Source organism: Drosophila albomicans, chromosome 3 (genome assembly GCF_009650485.2).
Source record: "Drosophila albomicans strain 15112-1751.03 chromosome 3, ASM965048v2, whole genome shotgun sequence".
Lineage (NCBI taxonomy): Eukaryota > Metazoa > Arthropoda > Insecta > Diptera > Drosophilidae > Drosophila > Drosophila albomicans.
Window position 1 is genome coordinate 51,538,328 of NC_047629.2, and position 24,054 is coordinate 51,562,381.

At 44.6% G+C, this 24,054-nt stretch overlaps 7 protein-coding genes across 7 annotated transcripts; 1 reads left to right on the forward strand and 6 right to left on the reverse strand.

Annotated features, from left to right (window-relative positions):
* The first annotated feature begins 18 nt into the window (after nucleotides 1-18).
* LOC117567718 (trafficking protein particle complex subunit 11) lies at nucleotides 19-16,088 on the forward strand. The gene is made up of 10 exons (XM_034247877.2): nucleotides 19-1,068; nucleotides 1,130-1,360; nucleotides 1,431-1,868; nucleotides 1,928-2,326; nucleotides 2,392-2,805; nucleotides 2,901-3,106; nucleotides 13,428-13,939; nucleotides 14,294-15,100; nucleotides 15,158-15,352; nucleotides 15,639-16,088. The coding sequence occupies exons 1-10, from the start codon at nucleotides 317-319 to the stop codon at nucleotides 15,663-15,665; spliced, it is 3,981 nt and encodes a 1,326-aa protein (XP_034103768.1). The 5' UTR covers nucleotides 19-316; the 3' UTR covers nucleotides 15,666-16,088.
* Nucleotides 3,305-4,426, reverse strand: LOC117567722 (trypsin alpha-3). The gene has a single exon (XM_034247884.2). It carries the CDS (start codon nucleotides 4,238-4,240, stop codon nucleotides 3,464-3,466), a length of 777 nt encoding a protein of 258 aa, XP_034103775.1. The 5' UTR covers nucleotides 4,241-4,426; the 3' UTR covers nucleotides 3,305-3,463.
* Nucleotides 5,312-6,638, reverse strand: LOC117567723 (trypsin alpha-3). Its single transcript, XM_034247885.2, has one exon. It carries the CDS (start codon nucleotides 6,189-6,191, stop codon nucleotides 5,418-5,420), a length of 774 nt encoding a protein of 257 aa, XP_034103776.1. The 5' UTR covers nucleotides 6,192-6,638; the 3' UTR covers nucleotides 5,312-5,417.
* Nucleotides 8,321-9,492, reverse strand: LOC117570888 (seminase). The gene has a single exon (XM_034252785.2). It carries the CDS (start codon nucleotides 9,264-9,266, stop codon nucleotides 8,499-8,501), a length of 768 nt encoding a protein of 255 aa, XP_034108676.1. The 5' UTR covers nucleotides 9,267-9,492; the 3' UTR covers nucleotides 8,321-8,498.
* Nucleotides 10,316-11,371, reverse strand: LOC117570874 (uncharacterized). The gene has a single exon (XM_034252767.1). It carries the CDS (start codon nucleotides 11,369-11,371, stop codon nucleotides 10,316-10,318), a length of 1,056 nt encoding a protein of 351 aa, XP_034108658.1.
* LOC117570868 (trypsin alpha-3) lies at nucleotides 11,938-12,740 on the reverse strand. The gene has a single exon (XM_034252760.2). It carries the CDS (start codon nucleotides 12,727-12,729, stop codon nucleotides 11,938-11,940), a length of 792 nt encoding a protein of 263 aa, XP_034108651.1. The 5' UTR covers nucleotides 12,730-12,740.
* On the reverse strand, nucleotides 15,758-24,048 carry LOC117567717 (protein KIAA0100). The gene is made up of 11 exons (XM_034247876.2): nucleotides 23,841-24,048; nucleotides 23,521-23,615; nucleotides 23,315-23,441; nucleotides 22,707-23,231; nucleotides 22,358-22,633; nucleotides 22,145-22,288; nucleotides 20,019-22,081; nucleotides 19,473-19,953; nucleotides 18,383-19,409; nucleotides 16,235-18,324; nucleotides 15,758-16,172 (listed from the first exon to the last, which is right to left on the reverse strand). Exons 2-11 carry the CDS (start codon nucleotides 23,571-23,573, stop codon nucleotides 16,104-16,106), a joined length of 6,855 nt encoding a protein of 2,284 aa, XP_034103767.1. The 5' UTR covers nucleotides 23,574-23,615; nucleotides 23,841-24,048; the 3' UTR covers nucleotides 15,758-16,103.
* Nucleotides 24,049-24,054: the final 6 nt, after the last annotated feature.

Here is a 24,054-nt window from a genome sequence, read left to right on the forward strand (position 1 = left end):
ATCATCCAGGGATGGGCGTACGAAATTAAGTCAAGCTCACTGCTGGTGTATTTTGTCAAAGTGAATTATTTTATTAAAATGAATCTGTGGTAACACAGGACTACAGCTGATTGCACATTGCATTTTTTAGGGGCGGTGTTTATTTACCGTAATACTTGAAAATTTAACAAATTCAGCCCAAATCGGTTAACAAACATAAACTAACATATTATAAGGTAACTGAATTCCATACTCATAGTTCGCACTGCCCAAAGTACTCAGATTGTTAGAAGTGTGTGTTCGGGAGACCAGTAACTTCCTTTACACGAACAAAACTATGACGATTGATGGCACTGCGCTGCCGTCAGAGCTGCTCGTGATACCACAACCGCTAATTGGTTTCTGTGGCTTGGATATCGCTCGTCAAAGTGTCCATAAATCCATTTGGGATGCCTTTAGTGGAACTCTGCAACGCAAACCTGCTGAACGGGAGCGTGATCGTGCGGCTGTGCAATATAAACTACTCCCTCCAAACTACGAATTCCCGGTGGCGAAGCCCAAACGGGTTTCCTATGAATGGTACCATCCGAAGGGCATACTAAAGCGCAATTGGATGCTGAAGCATCTGCATGTGTTGCCGTCGGTGGTAGTACTCTTCCAGGACATTGAATGGAATGATAGTCAGTGGACCGAGAAACAAGTGCAATGCGCTGCAATTGTGCAGGCTCTGAAGAATGCTCTGCAGGAGCGCAACACTAGGCTATGTCTAGTACTGCTGCAGAAGGCGGCACCATTACCGCCAGGTGAGGATATGTTGGCAGCTGAACGTGCTGCTAGCTTGACGACAGCCTGTGGGATTACCAGCAAAATGTTGTTCATTTTGCCGCACACGGAGCACTTAATGGGCTACACGTTGCGACTGGAGTCGGCTTTCCTAGACATGGCACAGTCTTACTATGCCCTCATGTCGAAGCGCATTCGAACGCATCGGGACCAGTTGTCGGCAGCGCACACAATTCTCAAGATTAGGCATCAATTCAAGCTGGGTTTTGTGGCTGAGATGCGCCAGGACTTTAGCACAGCACAAAAGTAAGTGATATTGATAATTGACAATAGCAAACTAATCTTTATTTCACTACTTCTGCCTCAGACACTATTTCCAGGCATATGCCAACTTGGATGAGATACGAATTAATGATGCCAATTGCATGGAAATCAAAACGGTTGCTGGCTTTCTCAATTACAAAATGTGTCGACTAATGTTTAAGCTGAAAACTCCCCGAGATTCCATCAATCAGTTCATCAACCACGTTGAGAAGTACAAAAGTCGCGTGGGCTTCAAGGATTTGGCCTTTGAGCATCACGCCTGGCTAAGTACGCAGTAAGAAGTCGCATATTGAATTCAATTATGAAGCGTACTTTAGTTGATATACTCGAATTGTCTGTTACAGGCACTCCATCTTTGCTGAACTGTTCTGTGAGGCCATCAAGAATGGTTTGCCAGCACTGCAGATCCAGCATCCGGGTATCTATTACCAGAAAGCCGCCGAGTATGTGATAAAGCGTCGCGAAGCCGCTCAGCAGGCCAGCGCAACGCTTTTAAATGAAAGCCTCAATACTACTGATGCCAGTCAATCACAGTCCAATTTATACACTGAGTTCTTTGGCATACGCGCCGTCAAAACAGGTGACCCAGTGGCCGAGCAGCAGATGAATGTGCAGCTCTGTGAGCTGGAGCGCAACTTCAACCACTCGGCAGCGATTATCGCGCTGTTAAGTCAGGCTATGGCGCAGTTTAAGATCTACAAGTGTTTAAGGTTTCGCAAGAAACTCGCTATTGACATGGCCGAGGAGTATCTGTTAAGTGGCGATCATGCCAAAGCCCTGACGTGAGTAACTCCTTTATTATTAATAATTCTTACTAATAATTTGATTCTGGAATGAATAGTTTATACTCACTAATGCTGCCGGATTACCGTGAGGAGAAGTGGTCCACGATCTTTAGCGATGTGTTGTTGAAAACACTTCGTTGCGCGCTACTTTCCGCCTCTGTTGCAGACTACGTCGCCTGCAGCATTGAGGCATTGTCGCTGCGTCATCATGGTGATCAAAAGGAACGCGTACTGCTGCTGGAAAATCTGTGGCAAGTCTTTCAAAGCGTGCCACCAATGCCGCAAACTCAACTGACACCCGAACTACAAGCGTTGTGGAGCAGTGCGTTGGCTGGCGTCAAGTCGCCGATTCAAATTGATTTGGACAAGGTCAGCGATGTGCTAGAGCTTTGTGCAACATTCCAACAAGTGCAATTGAACAACCACGATGTGCTGCAACTTCATTTGATAGTGCGGTGAGTTGCCAATACTGTCTAATTACAGTCAGATAAGTTTATTAATTATTTCCAATTATGCACAGCGTGCTCACCGATGTGCCACTGCGCATACGCAACTTCCATGTGCTGCTCGCCGATGCGAGCAATCCGCAAAATAGCTACAAGCTGGAGGCACTCAAATACATGTGTTTTGCAAATCTACTGCAATTGCGGCAGAGTCAACAAGCCGGTAAACTTGAGCTGAAGACGTACGAAAAAAACATGCGCTTGGAACCGGGCTGTTACTATCAGCTGCTGTGCAGCACAGAGGCGCATCAGTTCAACGAGAACACCCAGCTGCGCATTGTGCGCTTGGAGGCGTACATGGGCACCGATCAAATTGGTGCACTACTCACGTGCAGCGCCAACTATACACGCCAACCGTTTCGGCATCACACGCGGAGTCGCGATCTTGATGACAATGTGACAATCAATCCAATTTGCTACATTGCGCCCACGTAGGTCAAAACGCTTCGTACAGGAAGCCCTAAAAGCATTTATTATTATTATTAGCTGGCGTATCATTTAACGGTCTGTTGCATTTCCATTGCAGTTTCCATTTGAGCACGCAAACGAACCTTGGCCATGGAGTGAACGATGCTCCAGTCAGCACAACAACATCAACGTCTACAACAACCACGACAACAATGCTGGTCAATGAATACTATCCAGTTGTGAGCACAATTAGCAATCCGTATAATGTCTATCTGCAGAATGTGGGCGTACACATCAGCGTGCCCGTGGAGCTGCGCAATAGCGGTAAGTGGAATCGCACTGCATTTTAATTATAATCCGATTTCTATCACCATTGCAAACCTTGAACCGTTCTGATTTAGTTCGAGTTATGTGATAGAATCCGAATTTTATACTAAGATTGGGTTCTTGGCAAGATTTAGAGTTGAGCCTTGTCTCAATAACGACTTAAAAAAGTTACTACCTAAGGTTTAATATTTATTTCCAAATCAAACTCTGCTTTGAAGAATTTTAGTTCATGCTGTACATAACTTAAATGTTTTAGATCTTAACATGGCTCATTTATATTAAGATTCCCAAAACTAGGTTTCGACCCTGGCTTAAATTAAGCTTAATGAACAAGTTGTTTATGCGGTCTAGAGTCTAGAGGTTTAAAGCCTTATCTATGAAACTTCGAACAGTCTTGACACTTGTATAAACACCTGGGGAATTGCGTCGTGCACAGCCGATGCCCCACGACACAATGCCGCACAGTTGGCCCTGGTAGACAGCTGGTCCGCCCGAATCGCCATCGCAGGCATCCTTGCCCGGCATCGAGGCACAAAACATGCTTGTGCTAATTGTGCCACGCAGTCTGTACTGACTTATGCAATTCTTGCGTGAGATGAGCGCCACTTCAACGCTGCGTACATGCTGCGAGACTCGTTTGTTGCTCTCGGTGATCTGTCCCCAGCCAGAGACCTTGATCAGTTCGCCCACCTTCCAGCTGGAGTTGCACAGCCCAATTGTGGCAATGTTGTTGCCTTGCAGTGGTGACTTCAACTTCAGCACAGCAACATCCGAGTGCAGTGTTTGTATGTTATACGCTTTGGGCGTATAAACCTTGGCTACACCGCGCTTTACGCCAGTGGCATCCGTTAGTAATGTGGCACCGCCCACCACCTCTAACCGGGAAGCAGAGACACCCTTGACACAGTGAGCTGCGGTCACAACATGCGTCGGAGTGACCAGCGAGCCGCCACAAATGAAGGCGCCACCGACGCGCAAATTGATCAAATAGGGCACAGAGCCGATGTCCACCAGAGTGCCGCCCACAATGCGAGCACCTGCGTCGTTAGTGCTGGCGATGGCCTTGCCAGAGATTGGCCGGAGCAGGAGTAACAGCAGCAGCACAACCAGAGGCAGCCGCACCGTTTGCATTGGTTTCAACAATCAACAGAGCAGAGCACCAAACAATTGATGTTTTTTTTTACACTTGTTGTCGTCGCACATAATGCCAAATATTTGGTTATATTTTCTTTATCCGCCTGCCTGCCTGACGCGTTTCCTATACGATCACGATCACTTGTGCAAATAGAGTAGTATACTATGCTAGAGTATATAGTATGGAATACAATTTGAACAACTCCTATTCAAGCGATTCGAGTTCCGACACGGCTCGCGCGTTTGTTTGCTCTCGACTTTATATGTGGACCGCTGGGCACAGTTGAGGAAATAATTATAATATTGTTTTATTGTGCAAATAATCATTATTTGTAATCATTCGTTTTGTTTTACTATCGCTTGTGGCCCATCGAAAGTGTAACAGCATCAATAACAGAAACGAAAACTATAATGTACAATACGACTGATGAATTTGATCGACTATTTGACGGTTTTTGACCTTGTCAATAGTGAATACGTTAATAACTCCCGCCTCGGTATACCCTGTAATCATGCACACAAGAAAGTCACAGTCATATGAGTTCTTGGGATGATTTTTCTAATTTAAATGTTGTATTTGATAACTCACTAGGTGATGCGAGTTTTGCTCGATTTCGTATTTTTATTTAAGTACGAAAACTATTCTTCATCAGAACTTAAATACAATGCATGGCATGGCATGATTTTTGAGTAAACGGAAGAGATTCGTTTTGCTAAGCTTGAATATGTTTTCAAGAAAATAATATAGCGTCTAGATCAAATATATATGGTTTAAGCTAAACGTAATATACAGTTTTCCCTTATTAAAGAAAAATAAAGTAGCTAACCAATTGGATAGGAATATAATATTTTTGAATAAGTGTTTCAGTACCATTTTCTACAGGGTGTCCGCTATTCGATAACACTCATATCATCATTATTGACTATAAGTTCACACAACGTTCGATGATGCAGACCAAAATTTAAATACTCATTTTTATATGCAAAGTCAATGACTCGTAAAATGTTTAATAATACGCCGCTAAGTCCAACAATTATTATAATGCTTGAAAAAATAAATAATGTAAATGAGATATTGTATCATTGATGACATATATATTTCAAAATGTTATTAAGCTATAAACGAATAAGTGGAATGATTTAGAAAACAAAACCGAGCTGTAATTTTCAGCCATTAACCCTGCAACTTTCTGAGCGTTTGTTCAATGAAACTCTTGACTCGAGGACTCGCTACGCTGGTGTAGACACCCGGATAAGCAGCTCGCGCACAACCGAATCCCCACGAGACAATGCCGCAGAGTTGGCCACGATAGACCAAAGGACCACCCGAGTCACCCGAGCAGGAGTCTCGAATACCGCGAATGGCTGCACAGACCATCGAATCACTGAGCTGTGCCTGGCCAGCATAGGCCAGTTGACACTCCAGCTGGGGCAGCACACGGACAGTTGTGGTGCGCACCTGTACCGCAGGATCACGACCATTTTCACGAGTGACGCCCCAACCGCTGATGCGAACAAAGGCATTATTGGCGGCAGGCGTGCGACAAAGGGAAATGGTGGCCACTTGACCAGCGGAGAGAGCAGCTGGCGATGCCAACTGCAGTATGGCCACATCCATGTCAAAATTACTCGGAGCGTAATCGGGTGCGATGTGAAACTCGGCCACGTTACGCACGACGGGAGCAACTTCGTCCAGGCGACTGGCACCCGCATGGGCAGTGTAATCCTTGGCCTGAGCACCATGCACACAATGTGCTGCACTCAGCACGGAGTTGGGCGTGAGAAGTGATCCGCCGCAGATAAAGTTGCCACTCTGACGCAAGTACACCAAGTAGGGAACCTGACCAATCGTCGTCTCCTGGCCACCAACAATGCGTTGTCCGTCAGCAGCATTGAGTTCGAAGAAGTGTCCGACGCCAAGCAGCCAACACAACCATAACCAGCTCATGACGTGTCCAAACTAAAATGCAAAAAAAACGAATTGCAATCTGTGCAGTAATTTTAAATTATTAAACCAATTTATTGAACGCTTTGTGTCAATAACAATCTGTAATTGCAACAAACTATTTCCATGGAATATATTTTTTATGCATATTAGTAATCTGATATTACAATTGGAGTTGATAATGGAAATAAAGAAATGAGGATGAACGAGTGATAATGATTACAATTATTTTGATAGACCAAAACGAATATAAAATAAAATCAGTAAATCACATAAAAGAAGACTTAAAGAATTGTAAGCGAAGTTACCATTGATTAGTCGCAGTTAAAAAAAGATCCGTTAGCATTTATATCGAATATATATTTATATTTTATTTTCTTAACATAAAAGAAACTTTGATGCTTTAAGGAAAAGTAACGATTAAATTGGCAGAAACTTAGAAGCGACAAAAAAGGAATGAAATGTGCAAATTTAAAGCAAAAATATGAGTTTTGAATTTAAGATACAAATAATTGACTAAAAAGTCGTTTAAAATTTAAAAATAATATATGGAGAAGGATAATATCCTTATCGTAAAGTTTTTAACTTAAGATTCAAATAATTGACTAAAAAGTCGTTTAAAATTTAAAGATAATATATGGAGAAGGATAATATCCTTATCGTAGTTCATTAGCAGTGCGTTGCTATGCGACTCTTAAGGAACACCGTCATTTCCAAGCTACTGATGCGCGTATAAACGCTAGGAATACCAGAGCCACATCCTTTGTCCCAGGAGACAACGCCAACAAGACGTCCTGCATGGACAACAGGACCTCCTCCGTCGCCCAGACACACGTCGCGGTTCTTCTTGCCCAAGGCGCAAAACATGTTGTCAGTGAAGTGACTGAAATGATGCAAACGATCCAAGCACTCAAATCGTTTCAACAGGCTTACATGAGTTCCATGGAGACATTGATTCCAGTTGCAGCATCTGCGACGTGTCGTTCCCCAGCCTAGGACGGTGAGATTCGCGTCCGCTGGAAGTTCATTGTAATCCAACGCAATTGTGCTCGCATTGCTGGAAATGTCGAAGGGCTGTCGCAGCCTAATGATGGCCAAGTCCGAGTCGAGGCCTAGACGCCCATAACTAGGAGGCACCAAAGCATACCAAGCTTGTCGCACATGCGGAGGTGAACTCGTGTCGGACAAACACTGTTGCTGGGCGTGCACAAATAAATTCGAAACCTGAAGATTACCTTCCAAGCAGTGGGCAGCAGTGAGCACGCAGCTGGGCGAGATGAGTTGGCCGCCACATCGCATGCTATTGCCACGTTGCAGATTCACCAGATACGGATAATCAGCCACAGACACCGTTTGACCTCCAATTATGCGACTGTTGACTTCAAAGGCTGCGCTTTGCTGCAGCTGGACAAACGCCAGAAAGCCGGTTAAGTAAAGTATCCACATGACAGGCAAAAGACTTTAGCGAGTAATATGGAAATGTGCGCTTATATAGCACCAAGCTGCAACATTCCTAGCCTAATTGCAGATAGATAAGACATACAGTAGATACTCGATAAAATGCTTAAGTAGCGTATTCAATTTTCTTATTTGCTATATTTGTTTTCTTTAAGAAGTTAAAGTATTACTTGGAAAATCAGTATTAAAGAGTAATTTACATAACTTATAATCGTAATCCTTAATCTCAGAAATTAAGTATTAGAAGAATCGCATAGCTCGACTATTATAGATTTTTATAACGTTCCTTTCGGTATACTTAGCGATTTGTGGTTTAGACAACATATTGCTTTAAAATTCTTAAGTAAAAGCAATGTGAATATCTATTAAGTCTAATAGCCATCTCTCTAATCTCCAAGATTATAAAATGTAGAGCATTTTGGGATTGAATTTCTGAATATAACATACATACATATGTATATCTAGTTTATTTTAGATTTGCACAATGTTAACTACGTTACATTTTAAGCCATTTATGGAAATGAAAGAAATATTACTTTCAAAAAGTTATGAATGAATAACTTAAACAACTAGCGATCGATCACTCTAACTAAAAGAATCTATATTTCGGAATTCACCAGCTGTGATCCTTTGATCAGTTTAGTTTATTTTTAAAGTTTTCATGTTTACTTGAGATTTAGTTTATTTATCTTTACTTTGTTTTACAAGGGATACATTAGCTTTACACATAAAAGACTTTCAGAAAAGCAAGCTTACATAATTTGGAGTGTTCACTATAGCTGCGATGAGTTGTGACACATTAAACTAATTTATGGTGACTTAAAGCAGAGATTAGGCTACACTTATGTTGACTTAGGAATAGTATTTGACAATCTCGTAGAACCAACGCCGCACAACAGGAACACTGGTGTAGACACCAGGCAAGCTTGTGGCACAAGCGTAGCCATAGGACACAATGCCCACAAGTTCGCCATGATAGACCATGGGACCACCGGAGTCGCCATCGCAGGAGTCGCGTTTGTTCGGCACTGATGCGCAGACCATGGAGCGCGTGATGTGCTGCTTGCCACGATAGGCGGCGCGACAGGCTGCGTTGGACCACATGGGCATGATGACGCTGTGCACATACAATGCTGTTTCGGAGGATGTCTTTGAGGTGGCGCCCCAGCCTGAAACCTTAACGAGTTGGCCAGCTGGCACTGATTGTGAGGCCAATTTTATAGTCTCCACATTGGTGCCCGTCATGTCTGAATCCAAATATAACGCGGACACATCCATGTTCAGCGTCTTGATGCTGAATTCCTTTGGTGTGGCCACCATATTGACTCTACGTACTACGCCATTCGTTGTATCGCCCTGTTTGGATGTGCCGCCAATGACTTTCAAGTCATCGAGATTGGCATTGTACACGCAATGCGCCGCTGAGATTACCCAACGGGTTGTGATCAAAGATCCGCCACAGATCGTATTACTAGTGGACACTTGCACAAGGTACTTGAGCTCGTTGATGCTCGTCACATGGCCGCCAATAATGCGAGGATCTATGTGATCTGTGATGTTATAAGCAAAGCACACACTGGCCAAGCACAGAGTTAAGAGCAGAGTACGATATGCAGACATAATGGGAAACAGGAAGCCTTTGATGATATTCCGGAATAACGCTTGGCTTTTATAGCATCGTTGGAACTTGAATTTTAAATCTGAGCGGAACTTCACATCAACATTTACACAATTGTTTTCGGTCGAAAACTCTAGCGAGTTTGTGTTGACTTAACAACAAGAAATTAACTATTTATTTGATTTGTAATTTAAGAGAATTCTCAAAGATAACTGTATTGAATTTAAGTTAATTTTTTATCTACTTGTTAACAAATGCTCTCTTATAATTACTTAAAGTGTTTGCATGTGGGAAGTAAACATTAAAATAGTAGAAACAGATTCGGTAGTCAGCATTGTACATATGTCCGGTATTGCCATCCGATTTCTCCTTTTTCCAGCTATTGAACTGAATGTACTTAAAATTCAACGAGTACGAAATGGTACAGTCGAGTGTGCTCGACTGTGAAATACTCGCTACCCATTTTCAACAAAAGCAAGACTTTAAGATAAATATTTTATATTTGGTATTATACCAGTACAGCTACGGACCTCTACAGGTCTATGCTCCGTGCATCCTAGGGACAGCCTTTTCTCTTTAAACCTAAACATATATTTGGTATATCGATATACTACTGCATTCAAAATATACCATAAAGTACCATAAGAACCAGATTGTCAACCAAAGAACTTAGGACCCTACTGATGCAAGCCTTCCTTTGTCTACTTTTGCTTGCCATATACATTTCCTTTTGTAAACAAGCTATAATACCTACGCTATCTTATATAAAGAGTTAGACATTCAAATTAGATCGTAGTTCCTTTTGAAGTCTGACATGGTTTTTTCCGTTAAAGTCTTTCAATCTTCATTGTCAAGTTGATTTTCTTGAAAATGCCAGACTTATATGGCTTTCTGCTTTACAAGAAAACTCGATCAACATATTAATATTTTTTAATGTTATTTACGAAACTGCAATCTGTAGTGAGGTGACTTTAGGAATTATCAATAATTAATTAACTGCAATCTCTCGCGCTTCATAAAAGTAGCTTTTAACAACAACTGTACGCAAACTTTACGAATTATCAGCAATAGTTGTGTTGACCCAACTACGTATGGCGGCCACATTAGTGTAGACACCCGGATAGTTGGCTCTGGCACAGCCCAAGCCAAAGGAAGTGATGCCAAAGAGTTTCTTATTCTTAACCACCGAGCCACCAGAGTCGCCACTGCAGGTGTCCTTGTGATTGCCACCGGCACAGAACATGTACTTTGTGATGGCCGACGAACCTTTGTAGTCCTTCTTGCATTTGCTCTGTCTGACGACCGTAACTCGGGTGGATCTCAGCTGCTTCACCGCACTACCGCCCTCTTTGGTGGCACCCCAACCACCAATGAGCAAGGAAGCTCCCGCCCTAGGACGGTGAGTGGCCAAGGAAATGGTTGCCACATTCGTGCCCGACAAAGCTGTGTCCAGCTTGAGTAGCGCAGCATCCATGTTCATCTTCTTGGTGGTGAATTTTGGCGCCACAGCAGCGTAGCTAACACTAGACGAGACACCATCCGTGCCATTGAGCGTCGAGGTGCCGGCAACCACATAGAAATCGGAGGCACTGTAGCCATGGACACAGTGACCAGCAGTGAGCACCCAATTGGTTTCAATGAGTGAGCCACCGCACAGAGCATCGGAGCCACGATGCACTTGCACCAGGTAAGGCATTTTGCTGATGGACGTCGAGGATCCGTCAACGATGCGAGCCTGGACGCTGTTGTCGACGATGCGCGACGAGACGCTGCTCGGGGAGGAGGTAGAGGAAGAGGAGCTACTGCTTCTACGATTGCGATTGCGAGAGCTCCTTCCGCTTCGGCTCCTGTTGCGGCTGCTCCTGCTATTGAGGCTCCTCTTGCGTCTGCCGCTGCGGCTTCGTCGATTGCGACGATTGCTCGAACTCGAGCTGGAAGTGCCGCTGACAATGCGCGACTGCACCGCCGATCTTCGAGTGCTCGTGCTGGTGCGTGATGTCACCTCATTGCTATTGGAGCGACGCCTCGTCCTCTGTGCCTCGGACTGTCGAGCTAGCTGATCGAGCAGCAGCACGAAAAATAGTAGACATAACCAGTGGCAACGCATCTTAGTAGTGAAATGTATGCGGACTCAACCTTGGCTACGCTTTTATGCTTTAGCATTTCGCAATTTTGGCACTAAAACATTTGTGCAAATAACTGCGATCATAATAGAGTTGGGAATTGCTTAAACATGGGGGCCTTGCCTACCAAATGACGTGCTGCACTGCGTCAACAATGGCTAAATATAGTCATAGACTGAGGCCAAAACAAATTTAACTTTGGCTTAGTTCTTACACCCAACGAAAAACCAAAGAATGTCATCGAAGATGATGTTCTTTTGATCTTGAATCTTAGCTAGTTGGAACTACCAAATCAGATACTTCTCACCTTAAAAATAAGTAATTTTCCACCTAAATTTTAAACTAGAATTTGGGTGCGCTAAATTTGTTAGAAAACTTTTTGTGCTTTCTAAGAATAGAATGTTAAATATGAAAACAATTTTTTATATAAATTTAAACTATTTATTGTGCGCCACTCTTTCAACTGTAGCCTTAGCTTAATTCTGCCTTTAATACTGACACAGAAGTTTACTTAAACTCCCATTTTATGCTACGACTTCAACTCCTAATCCTAGTAGCAATATCGGTCCATGTTGTTCACTATCCAATCGTAGAGCTGCGCCACGCTGGTGTAGACACCCGGACTGTCCTTGTGCGCACAGCGATTCGCCTTTCCCCAGGACACAATGCCCACCAGCTGACCATCGCCATTCACAGCCGGTCCGCCTGAGTCTGCGTCACAAGCATCCTTTTGACCCACACCTGAGGCACAGTACATACTCGCTGTGATATTCCTGTAGCCCTGATAGAGCTGTTGGCACCTTTGCTGTGACATCACTTGCACCCAAACGCTGTGCAGTTGATTGGGCAGCTGGTGAGCACGCTCATCCGTCAGTCCCCAGCCAGAGATGCGCACAAAGCTGCCAGGCAGCGGTGCCTGCCTGGCCAAGCCAACAGTTGAGATGTGCAAACCCTGAAGCGGATTCTGCAGCTGCAACAGCGCCACATCGTTGTCCAGCGTGGTGCGATTGTAGCTACTGGGCAACAGTATACGCTTGACATAGCGCGCATTGTCCAAGTCACGTAGATAGGAGACGCCACCGCGTACCACATAATCCGATGGCTTCAGCTGCTCCTCCTGCATGCAGTGGGCAGCGGTGAGCACACAGTTTGGGGTCACCAACGAACCTCCGCACTGGAAGTCACCGCGTCGTCGTATGTTCACCATGTGCGGTTGCAGTTTTACCTCAATCCGTTGACCGCCCACCACGCGACGAATGCGTTTCAAATTCATCTCGTTGGAGCTCGATGTCAGTGCGTATCCAAAGAGTAGCAGGCAGTGCAATAGCAGTGTAATCCGCATCGTGAGTTGTCGGTGGTTGTAATGTCGCCGCGCTGCAGCTGTGACAGCTATTTATATGTTGAATTTGGAAGCCTCCACAAAGACCCTCGAAGCCAGCGTAACTGACCTTAGTCAACGCAGCTCTGGCGCGTTGTTACACAGACGAGAGACAAACAGAAACCCAACCCCCAAAAATATAAAACAGAACCCAAACAGCTGTGCTCGCTGTTTACACACGACATTGAACTTGTCAGGTCTGCCCAGATGGCATCCACAAATGTTTGACGTGGATCGTAGTGCGGTGTTCAAAAGAAGTTCCACATTTGTTACTTGTGGGAAACCCGCTAGGTTCAATGCAAAGTGTGTGATCGGTGTTCTCTGTGGACCAGAGTTCAAGTCCCGAAGCGGTCAATTGTATTTGTTTTTGTATTAAGAACTTAGTGAAATGGTTTGTTTCTATGTACTACATATAGGTATCAGTAGAGTTAAAAAACCATGTAATGAGTTTTATTTGGGATTAAATATGATTTTATAAAACCAACAAAGGTTCTTTATACCCATAAGAATGGGGGATTCACTTATGAATAGAAAAAACGGCACACATTTTTATTAATGCACTCGAATTTATCATAAATACAGATTACTAAATTTCATAGAGTATTAAACATAAATTCATTTAAATTTATTTACCAAACTAACAATTTTAATGTTCCTTGCAGTTTTTCTTACCACTGATGTGTCAACTGGCCGGCAAAAGCTGCACTCCCAGATCCAGATCGATGTGGGAGAGCTTTCCGCCCAAGGGAGTAACACTGCCACTTTCTACATCTTCAGCCTGGTGGAGACGGAAATCAAATTGCAGCAGCGACTCAGCTACACCTTGGATGTGGATCGTGGGGCAGTAGCCGGTGGCATTGCCACCACTGTCAGTCAGAGCACCACGCCCAACAGTTCGGAGACATCTCCGGAGCACGTTAAGGTTATAAGCAACAGTCTGGCCACTATATCGCCTGTGCAAATCGAGTATCTGGATGAGACGCGGTTGCGTAAATCCCGAGAGGATACGTTGAGTGTTAAATGTGTGGCTGACTTTAAGTTTAGTGCACGCTTTTATACGCTCAATCGTCGTCCATTGAGTCAGGTTTATCGAGGAGAGAACTTTCTATTGCGCGCCAATACGGAAGTGCTGGCCGAGGACGATGTGGAGATTCTGGATAGCTTCTTTATATGTGTAAGTGATCAATTATTAAAAGCTTAGTTTAAAAAAAAAAGAAAGCAAGAACGATATGATACTTAAATAATGTGAAAGCGGTATATCGATCAAATATACCAAATTAATAACAGAAAGAAGTGAAATATACCGAAAGCTATGTTTGGTATATATGAAAATACATTTAAATTATGTATACCATAAAGCACAATATGTATTATTAGAGTATTAAAGTACCAAAGGAAAAAGTACTTTTTTTAACCTCTATGCTTTCTTTCTTCTTTATTTATTTATTAAGTAAACGAACTAATATAAGCCAGGGCCACGATGAATCAATATTAATACTGCTTTGCCTTATCTTCCATTCCTCCGCAGGATCACAATTTAGTGCAATCGAACTACAGTTTTAAGCGCAAAAAGTATACCAACAAGTACCGAGCTGGCGATCAGCTGGAGAGCGTGATTGTGCTGCGCACAAATGCCACGCTGCAGGATTGGACAACTGCTCGGGATCTCGAACGCGCCAAGTCCGAGGAGAGCGCAGCCAACAAGTTTGTGAGTCGCCAGCAAAAGGCAACGGCAACGGGCAACATTGGCGATGCGCCACCTCTGACGGCAACAGCTGCCACTGGTGGCTACATGAGCAAGAGTCTCATGGCCAAGATACCCACCACCATGACCATCATCAACAACAACAACAATGCAGCACTGCAGCCCATGAGCGGCTCAATGCAGTCTGACGATGGTAAACTGAGTCTCAGTGGGGTCGAGGATAGCGCTACTTTGGCAGCTCCAGGCCAGGATGCACCGAAGAGCATGCGCATTATCTTCAACAAGGCACTGGAGGCTGTGCAGGCAACGGGACATCATCGTGGCTTTATCAAGGGAGTCTACACGCTAGACGCAACGCAGTCTTCGACCATACCCAAGTTTGGTGTGTTTTGCATACGCTGGCGACGACCCGGCGTCAAGGAGGAGAATGAATCGAAGTTTATCATCAGTGGCCTTGATATTGCTGAGCCTCCGCTGAACATTTACTGCACCATCGAGGAGAAGATGTTTGTCAAGATGCCCATGGCCTTCAAGGTGGTGCTGAAGAATCCCACAACGCATGTGCTTCATCTGATTGCCACATTGTCCATCAGCAAGTCCGATAACTTTATATGCTCGGGTCACAAGCAGGTGCGTGGTATATTACATGATTGTTTATTTGTTTGCTATAACAATTATTCTTTGCAGTTGGATGTTTCCATAATGGCCTACGATGAGAAGGAGTTGGTCTACAATCTGTATCCACTGCAAGTGGGTTGGCAGGAGCTGCCTGTGCTGACGCTGGAGTACAACACGAAGGCCGATCCTCAGAAGAACGATAGCCAGAATGTGCTGCTCGATGAGCTGGTGCAGCGAGCGCTGCCCAAGCGCGTCTTTGTGCTGGTGAGTTTTAAACCTCTAAGCCCCAGAGTTTTCAAAGGGGGAGCACATCATATGATTTGTATTATCTAAAAAACGAAAAACTTTTTAATTGAATTATATTTCTCAGTTGACCATACCCATATGAGATTTAATTGAAGCAACTTAAAAACCTATCGCTTTTCAGATAATACAAATTATATGATAAGTGCCTCAAGGAACTCTTGGCTATTCGAGTAGAGAGTTGAATAAATCTTCATAACTTGCAGACTAACCAAACCCCAAACATTTGTTTCTTTCTCTTTTTTAGCCACCATTGAAGCAGTTGACCAAGTAATTTGTTTGTTTTTGGCAGAGCCGATTTGTCATTATTAATTTAAGTGTTTTAAAGTCTTAATTATATCAAGCGCTGGTATGTAAAAATCGCAATTACTTCAAAACTTTATCTCACTTTATTTGCCTAAAGCGGTTTGCAACAAGAACAACAGACAGATGCACAGACAGACAGACAGACACATATTTATATTTAGAGAGTTACATATATGTAGATAATAGTTAATACTTATGTGTTTACGCGTGTGTGTGTGTGTATGTTTATGTTTGTCTTTGTTTAAGTATGTGAAACTACAAGTAGAATATAATTATTAAAGCGCTCGAAAAGATATTCCCTCTTGTTAAGTTGCTGCAAGTTCGATTTCGAGTTCGAGTTTCGATAACCGTAATAAATATGCATAAATAAATATTATAATTTAAATACAGCTTTTAACTCTTTAATTTAATCGGATCTCTTGCCGCTCGAGGGAAACTTGAAGACGCCACCTTTTCTTTGGTTGCGATTCTCGTTCTGCAAACAAAATACAAAGGAAATTAGAAAATATTCGAAGTGTTTAAATTTCTTTAACTCACCAATAAACGATTGCCAAAGAGCATCTTGGCCTTATCCTCCTCTTGAGGCGTGGCACGCTCTCCTGCTGACTGCACCGGCTGACGTCGATGGATCTGCAGCTTCTGTTTGATGGCCTGAGAAACGATGACTCGCTTGCTCACCGATTTCATTGCGAGCAACAGATCGAGCCACGTCCAGGTGACATTGTGATACTCTAATGTGGGTATCACCAGCGAGTAGTCGGTGATGTCTTCCAAGTTCTTCTCCTTGTTGCCCTTGTAGCTGACACGCACTGGCACCTCGGGAATTTTGATGTAGATAAACAATTTGTTCTTCTCCGCACGCTCCTTCATCTTCTCCACATCATCCTTTTCGATTTTCACATAGAACTCCGAGTCCTTGGCGCTCTTCTTGCTCTTGCCTGAACGTTTCGACGATGAGGGTTTCGCCTGCAGATTGGTCGACGATGCGGAACTACTGGACGCATTGTCGTCCAGCTCATCGCTGACCTCAGTCTCGGATGCATCGCGATCGGGGAAACAAAACTTCAACATGGTGCTATAGAACTTCTTGGTGATTGCTATGGTAATAGGCGCCACATTGATTTCAAAGTGATCCTTGACCGAAATGCCTCCCACTGGCGGCTTCTCCCGACAAAAGATGCGGAGGACACGCTTATGCGTATCCACAGGCATATCTTTTTGTATCTCTGTGGCAAGCAGCACATCGCGATAGATTTCTCGTGGCAGCAGATTCTCCATCCGTATGTTGCCCAACTCCAGCAGATGCTCCACGGAATCATCGCTCTTGGACTTCTTTGTGTAGAGAAAAGCGCTCAGCACCAAATCCGCAATACCAATCTGTCCATCCGTCTCTGTGAGTCGCCACTGAGCTCGCTTGAAGCAAATCTCATTGGCTCGCACCATGGTCACCGATTTGTCGGAACGCACATTGGAGATTTTGCTCAGTTGCGAGAGCTGTGTTTCCTTGTAGCACAACAACATCATGTCCAACTCCTCGCTGTGCAAATTGAGCTCCTCCTTGCTCTCACGTATCAGTTGCTGGACGCGTTCAAAGTCCATGCGTAACTCCAAAGTGTCGCCCTCCTCAATGCGCTCCTTGCTGATCAGATGAATGTCCCGCTCCAGCGATCGTATCTGCATCAGCAGACTCCTGATGACTGTCTGCTTCTTTTGTATGGGCCGCTTTTGATCCTCCGTCGAGTGCAACTGCAGTTGGAAGCGCATGCGTGTCAGTTTCTCCGCTGCCTGCTTGCGCTGCGGCTCCACATACAATAGCAGATTGTTGACAATGTCCAGGATCATGGCGTACTGCAGCGAGTTCGTGAACACGTCCAGATCGTGATGCATCAGCGTAAAGGCATCCACAGGATCATCCTGTTTCTCCCACGGCGACAATGTCTCCTCGGATGGCGGCGGCGGCACCTCAGTGATGCTGTTGGGATCGATGGCATCGCCGTAGCTAACGTAAAAGAACTCACACTTGCACTTCGAGACGATGCGTTGCAGTTGCACCGGCTGTGCCTGGCCAGAGTTATCGCTAAGAAAGGCGCCAACTGTTTCGGACACCACGCCGCCCACACTGCGTCCACTACCCACCAAAATGGAAATATCATCGGGCAAATTATTGATGAGAGTCTCATCTTTATCCTGAATATTATCGACAGTCAGCCACATGATTTCGCGCTCCAGCAGCGAATCATTGTCGCCTGCACTGACGGTGGCATAGTACTGCATGCATTCGAGCAAACCTTTCCATGTGGTCTTCGAGATGAGCGAACGATCTCGCCAAACAGGTCGATGCTCACGCTGCAATATCTCCGCTTTGGCTGCACTGATGATGACATAACCTGAGGTCTCGCAGCCCTTCAGCAGCACCTGCGAGTTGACTAGACTAATGGACCAGTTTTCATGAATGATGTCCTGCACGGAGCAGGCCTGCAGTCCTTGTAACTGCAGCTCCCTGGACTGTGTGCTGTGATCATCGCTGTACACATTGAACTTGTGATCTGCTTCGGCGATAAGTTGCTGCAGCATCGCCGTAGCATGCACCTGACCCGGCGCCTTCTTCATCGAGCCTGCATTGGAAACTGCAAGACAAATGAGATTAGGAACAGTACCTAATCAAATGGAAATCTTTTAACTTACTGGGCAACACCTCACTGCTGGTGCTGGACAAGGTAATGGTGCTATCACTGCGCTTGTGCTTGAGCACCGCCGAATTGGGCGCCTCCTTGCGATAGCTTTTGACTGCTTCCGTGGACAGATTGTTCTTCAGCTTTTGCGACTTCATAAACGAATCGAATAGCGCAAAAGCCACATCTCGATTGCTCTTGGTCCATGCACCTTTCAGATCGTATACGACTAGCTTGTGTGTAGGAGTCGTTGATTTGGTTTTATCCTCTTCTGCGTTGCTGGCCGGTGTTGGTATCAAAGCCTCACGACCATACGAAACCTTTGCCACACTTAGAAAATAGAAGCGCACACTTTGGCCAGCACTGGCCAAATTCTCAGAGCTGCTGTCTATTTTCTCGGTGACACTGCTCCTCAGCCAGATCTCTGCATCGTTCAGCTCACAATTCATGTACACTGTGGACCAATCCGCACGTGGTCGATGTATCAAGCCATCGTCAATCGGATTGAGAGTTAGACAATACTCGGAACTAAAGGACACACGTCGCCCATTCAGCTGAAATCCCTTGTGCAAAGCATGCGACATCAAGTAGTGCACTTGGAACTTGTGCAGACACATCTGCAGATTGGCTTTCTTGTAGTGTCGACTTAGCTGCTTCTTGCGCGGTCGCACATTGTTAAAGACCGGACCTCGACGTGTGGGACGTGTAACGCCCGACAGGATGAGCTTTAGACTCTCGAACCAGCGCAAAGTGCTGCCATACAACACAAGGCTAGGTATATCTGCGTCCACCTCCTCACCCACCTTGGGTTTCGTCTCAAACGAAGCCCAGACATTGAGGTTGAGAGAGCGAAAGGCGCGAAACGAATCGTGCACCTGGTTGCTAGAGTACTCGGGCAGTTTGTCGGGTGCGCAGGGCATCACAGCATGATGATCATTGGGATTTGCGATACAAATCCAATTCAGCTTGAATGTCAGCTTTAAGTTAGGAAAGTGCAGCAGACGACAATCGTCGTAACGCGACGCAGTTCGCACTGTTACCTGTTTGTAGAAAGAGAACACAGTTTAGATGCAGAAGTTAAACAGGCATTGCGGCACACTCACATTAAGTTCACCCTTAAACATAATCTTGGCATTTGTCCAAACAATGCCGCAGTTGTTCCACGTCAGCTCCATTTCCTCGGTGGTGTTGTAGGGATCCAGAGAAGCATGCAACAAAACCGTAAATCGCTTGGCAATCAGCGTCAAACGGCCATGCAACAATAGACGCAACTTGTCCCAGAATGGCAGCGTTGGACTCGGATCCTTGGATGGCGCTGAGATTTTCTCAAAGCTCAAATTACACTGGGCCATGACGGGCTCCCAGCAGGGTCCAAAAGCATAACTACAGCTCTCCAGCTCACAGTCGAAATCGTGGTAGAACTTGATCGTTGGCATGCTGCGTTGCACCACATATGTTTGGAAGGGTTCACCCACTTCGACGTAAACATCGCGTTTGGCGCGCTTCGAAGCCATTTGTTCAGCGCCACAAAGGTTACCATAGAGACGCATGCTCTTCACAGAAAACATTGGCTGCGGAAAGTCTCTGCAAATTGGAATAAAATAACTTAATAAAAAATTTAAACAAATTGTAAATTATTCACAGCTCACCTTAACATAAACTTCCACTCGGAGCAGCTGACGTTGACACCACGACACCAGAGCGTCGTGAACTGCAATCCCTCCTCGGGCCAAGGACTCTCCGAGTCGATTTCCCGCATAGTACGCGTCACATTCTCATAGCCATGAATGGAGGTATCGGCCATGGCCAAGATCTCCACATCCGTCATGATCCAAGCGAGTAAACGTGTGCGCACCGGTCCGCTTTCGCGTATCTTCTTCGAGCGATGTATATAGATTTCCGAGTTCTTCTTGACGAGATTCGCATAAAGGCTTTCAATGGTGCCCGCGGGCATCAGCAGTCGCTCGGAGCACAGCTCGCCAATCTTCTTGTCAAACAATTCCTTGCGCTTCAAACTCTCATGATATTCGTCTACCAGCAGCACGTAATTGTCGCGCAGCTTCACCTCGAAGGGATCATCGCTAATTTCGAGAAGGAATTCCTTAATTTGGATGATCAAATCACTGGGCAATGGCGAGTGCACTGTGAAGGGTTTCTTCTTGTAATTATGCACCAGTTTGAGCCACTTGAAGTGCGTAACGAGCTCGTTGTTGATGGCATCGTAGAAGTCATGGTCATATGGAAAGATCGCCTTAAACGAACCAATTGTCACCTCCCACACCTTGTTTGACGGCAGCACGAAGCCTGGAAAGTTTTGTCGCTCATAGGTAAGCACATCCATGTGTGGACGAGACAGCATTTTCAGCTCTTTGACCGTAAAGATGTGTTGATCGTCGATCTTGACAAACACATTCTCCGCATAGATAATTTTATGCGCCTTATTGCCGAAATACAGATTCTCCACCTTCAAACGTATTGCATGCCGTTCCGATAGCTTCAGTTCACAAATAGTGCTGCGCTCCGCTGCCAGCTCAATGATTAGCGTACGTTTGGGTTTCGTCTCATCCAATTGCACTGGTGTCGTGGGTTTTGCCAGCTCCAATTTCAGATCCTTCATGTCGCGCACCAGCGTCAACAGATGCATGTGCAAATTCGAGTTCCAGATGGCTTCCGTATTGCCCGGTATATGAATGGATAGCTTGCCAAGCGAATTATCCACCTCTGGGTGAAGTTCATGCTCCAGGCGTATCAACTTGCAGCTGGCAAACACATCCGAAAAGTCCGTCAGGCACAATGCTGAAGCAGTCATCGAACGCATAATTGCCATTTGGAACTCCTCCAGCTTAAGTGTGGTAAAATGCTGTGATCGCGTAAGATTGATCTCCGAGAAACTCAACAACATAAAGACATTGTGATGATTCACAAAATATGCAGTAATATCTTTTACTTTCACCGAGACACGCAATGCTGTGCCTGTTAGCTCACCGGAGCTACTGCTGGGGCGTTTTTGCAGTTGCTTGACTCGTTTATTGCTGAGGCCTCCATACTGCTTGACGCATTGCATCGACATGACTATAAATTCAGCCAACTGCATGCTGTATTCCGTGCGAAACGTGTGTATGGAAATGTCCAACTTGGTGGTGTTTGCATAGGAGCACAACTTAACAAGACTGACGCCCAGGAAAAATGGCGAGCCGGGTGAATGTGTCTTCTTTAGATTGTTGGTATCATTGTTGGAGTTGGCCAGATTGGACCACAACGTTTCCACCATCAGTTCCATGCTCCATTGTCGTTTGTTTAGCAACAAATTGAGGAACTTATTGCGATACTTCGTGCTGCGCTTCTCCTCAAACTGCTCGAGTAGAAAGCGTGTGTGACTAACACTCATGGCAATGTGTTGATCGTCCAATTTCATGAGCAACGAAACATTCCACAGCTCTGCACAACCTTTAACCACAATGCGTTGCATGATCCATTCCAGAACGCCCCCATCTCGTCGTTGCTTTGCTGGCGATGAAGTAGGAGTCAAAGCTTCTACACCCAAATTATCCGGTAAGGATAATTGCTTATTGCCCAACTGCAGCAATTGATGGCTGCTCGCACGTTGGCGTGCCAGGAAATTATTATTAACGAAATCATAGATTTCGCTGTGATTGTAAATGATTTGGAATGTCTTGAGCTTCACATACAGATTGAATATGTCTTTCTCCAGCTGTAAGCGATAAGGAATATCGGTGAAAGATGCGTAAGCATGAGATATTATGCTGCCACTTACCACCGAGTCTATAGTAAACTGTTCCACAAAGAGCAATTTCTCATATTTGGTATCAATATCTAGATGCTGAAACACAAGCTTCGCCAGCATCGAGGGCAACAGCGTCTTTTCGTCCACAATCTTCGAGTTGAATTTACCCGTTATCTAGATAGCAAAAAAAGCAATTAGGTTATCATAAACTATAAACTGGGTACAACTCAAAGTACAACATACCGTGAATAATTGCAATTTGGCACTGAAATCGTTTTGCGAGTTCTCTTTGACTGCTGAAAATGTGGCTGCTTTAATGCTGAAATTGAAGTTCTTTGGTATGATGGGCGCCAGTTTCTCATAGTTATCATTGTCATAGCTGCTGGCCACTGGCGTCAAGGTCTTTTGCAGTCGCTTGGACTGCTCACCCGGATGGGTGCGTTGCTTGGCCTCGCTGAGGAACTCGTACAGTCCGCCGTGTATGACGGATTTGCAATTATTAATGACCAGGCTTAGAGTCTGGGGGGAGCGGTAAACATATTTACGATTAGTTAATTATTAACTAAGTCAGTTAACAGCAGCTGTTACTCACATCCATGGAGAGCGGCCCATGTGCAAAGAGGGAGGCATCCAATGCCACATCGAAGCTAACCTCGCCGAGGCAGGGACGTATTTTATTGAGATTCTCCAAGGACTGCCGTCGTGTATTGCAATGCCTCAACATTTTGGCCTGCGCCTCTGTTAGCGCAGCATTGACAAGCAAAACGCGTGCATTTTGCACAATGCTGCCATCAAGATGCAGCTCCTTGGCAGTCGCATGTATGAACCAGCCTGGATCGAAGTCATTGTTCATGAGGACCACAGATATATTGTTCACATGCACGGCCATGAACTGTGCAAATGTAATGATGCTAGCGGGAACTTTGGTCTGGCGAAAGTCGGGAACACCCCTGACCTCGGATTTCTTGCGAGGCTCATAGTAGAAACCTTCATTGACGTCATCCTGCCGACTGCTATGTATGTCTTTATTTATGCGAATGTCCTTCACATAAATGGACAAGAGCTTAGTCACCTCTGTGGTAAAGAAACTGCTACGTAGACAGACCTCTTCAATTTGCTAAGAAAATAATTGAAAAGAAAGCTGTGTGTGAGTTATGGGGGCGTTTAACCACAGGTCATTTGAGTGATTGGGTCACTTACGACAGAAAAGCCGCTTTTGCTGATGTGGACATTCTTCAGCGACAGATAGGGCAGCGAAATGCGGCCAATGCGCACTTTAACCCGAAAACGATTAACAAGATACCAGCTAATGCCCGTAGGCAATATCCTAAGTGAAGAAACGATAATGCAGCGTTAGCGTTACGAAGCTAGAAATGTTGTTTGTCATCCGGTGCGGCTGCACTTACCAATAAACAAATAGGAAGAGCAGTAGAGCAAATATCGCTATGTGCAGTAACATGGTCACGGTTCAATTATCATTACACAATCAATCAAAAATAATCTACATATGTATAATTAATTCAAATTGCATTAATATCTATTAATTTTGAAAATTTTCGTGGGGGATTAGTGTCTTTTCGGTCTTGTGTAATTAACGTCTCTTTGCTTGGCATCCCGACGACAACGGCAACGATTACTGGCAAACGTGTATTGAAAAACAGTCCGTTTCGTTTGAATTATGCCATATATGTTTATTGCTTAATTTAAATTTGACAAAAACACGCACTTATTTGTATCGCTGCTTCCTTAAATTTGTTGCTGCAACAACTGTTGATGCCGCCCTGGTCGACATATGCATAAACACGCAACAGCTGATCGACGGCTTGTCCCGCCCTGGCAACATTCCGTTAGTTTAAATATAGTATGCAATAATTTTAATAAAACATTATTATTTTTAACGCAAAAGTTTAAAATTACATGATTAAATTTGACTTAACATA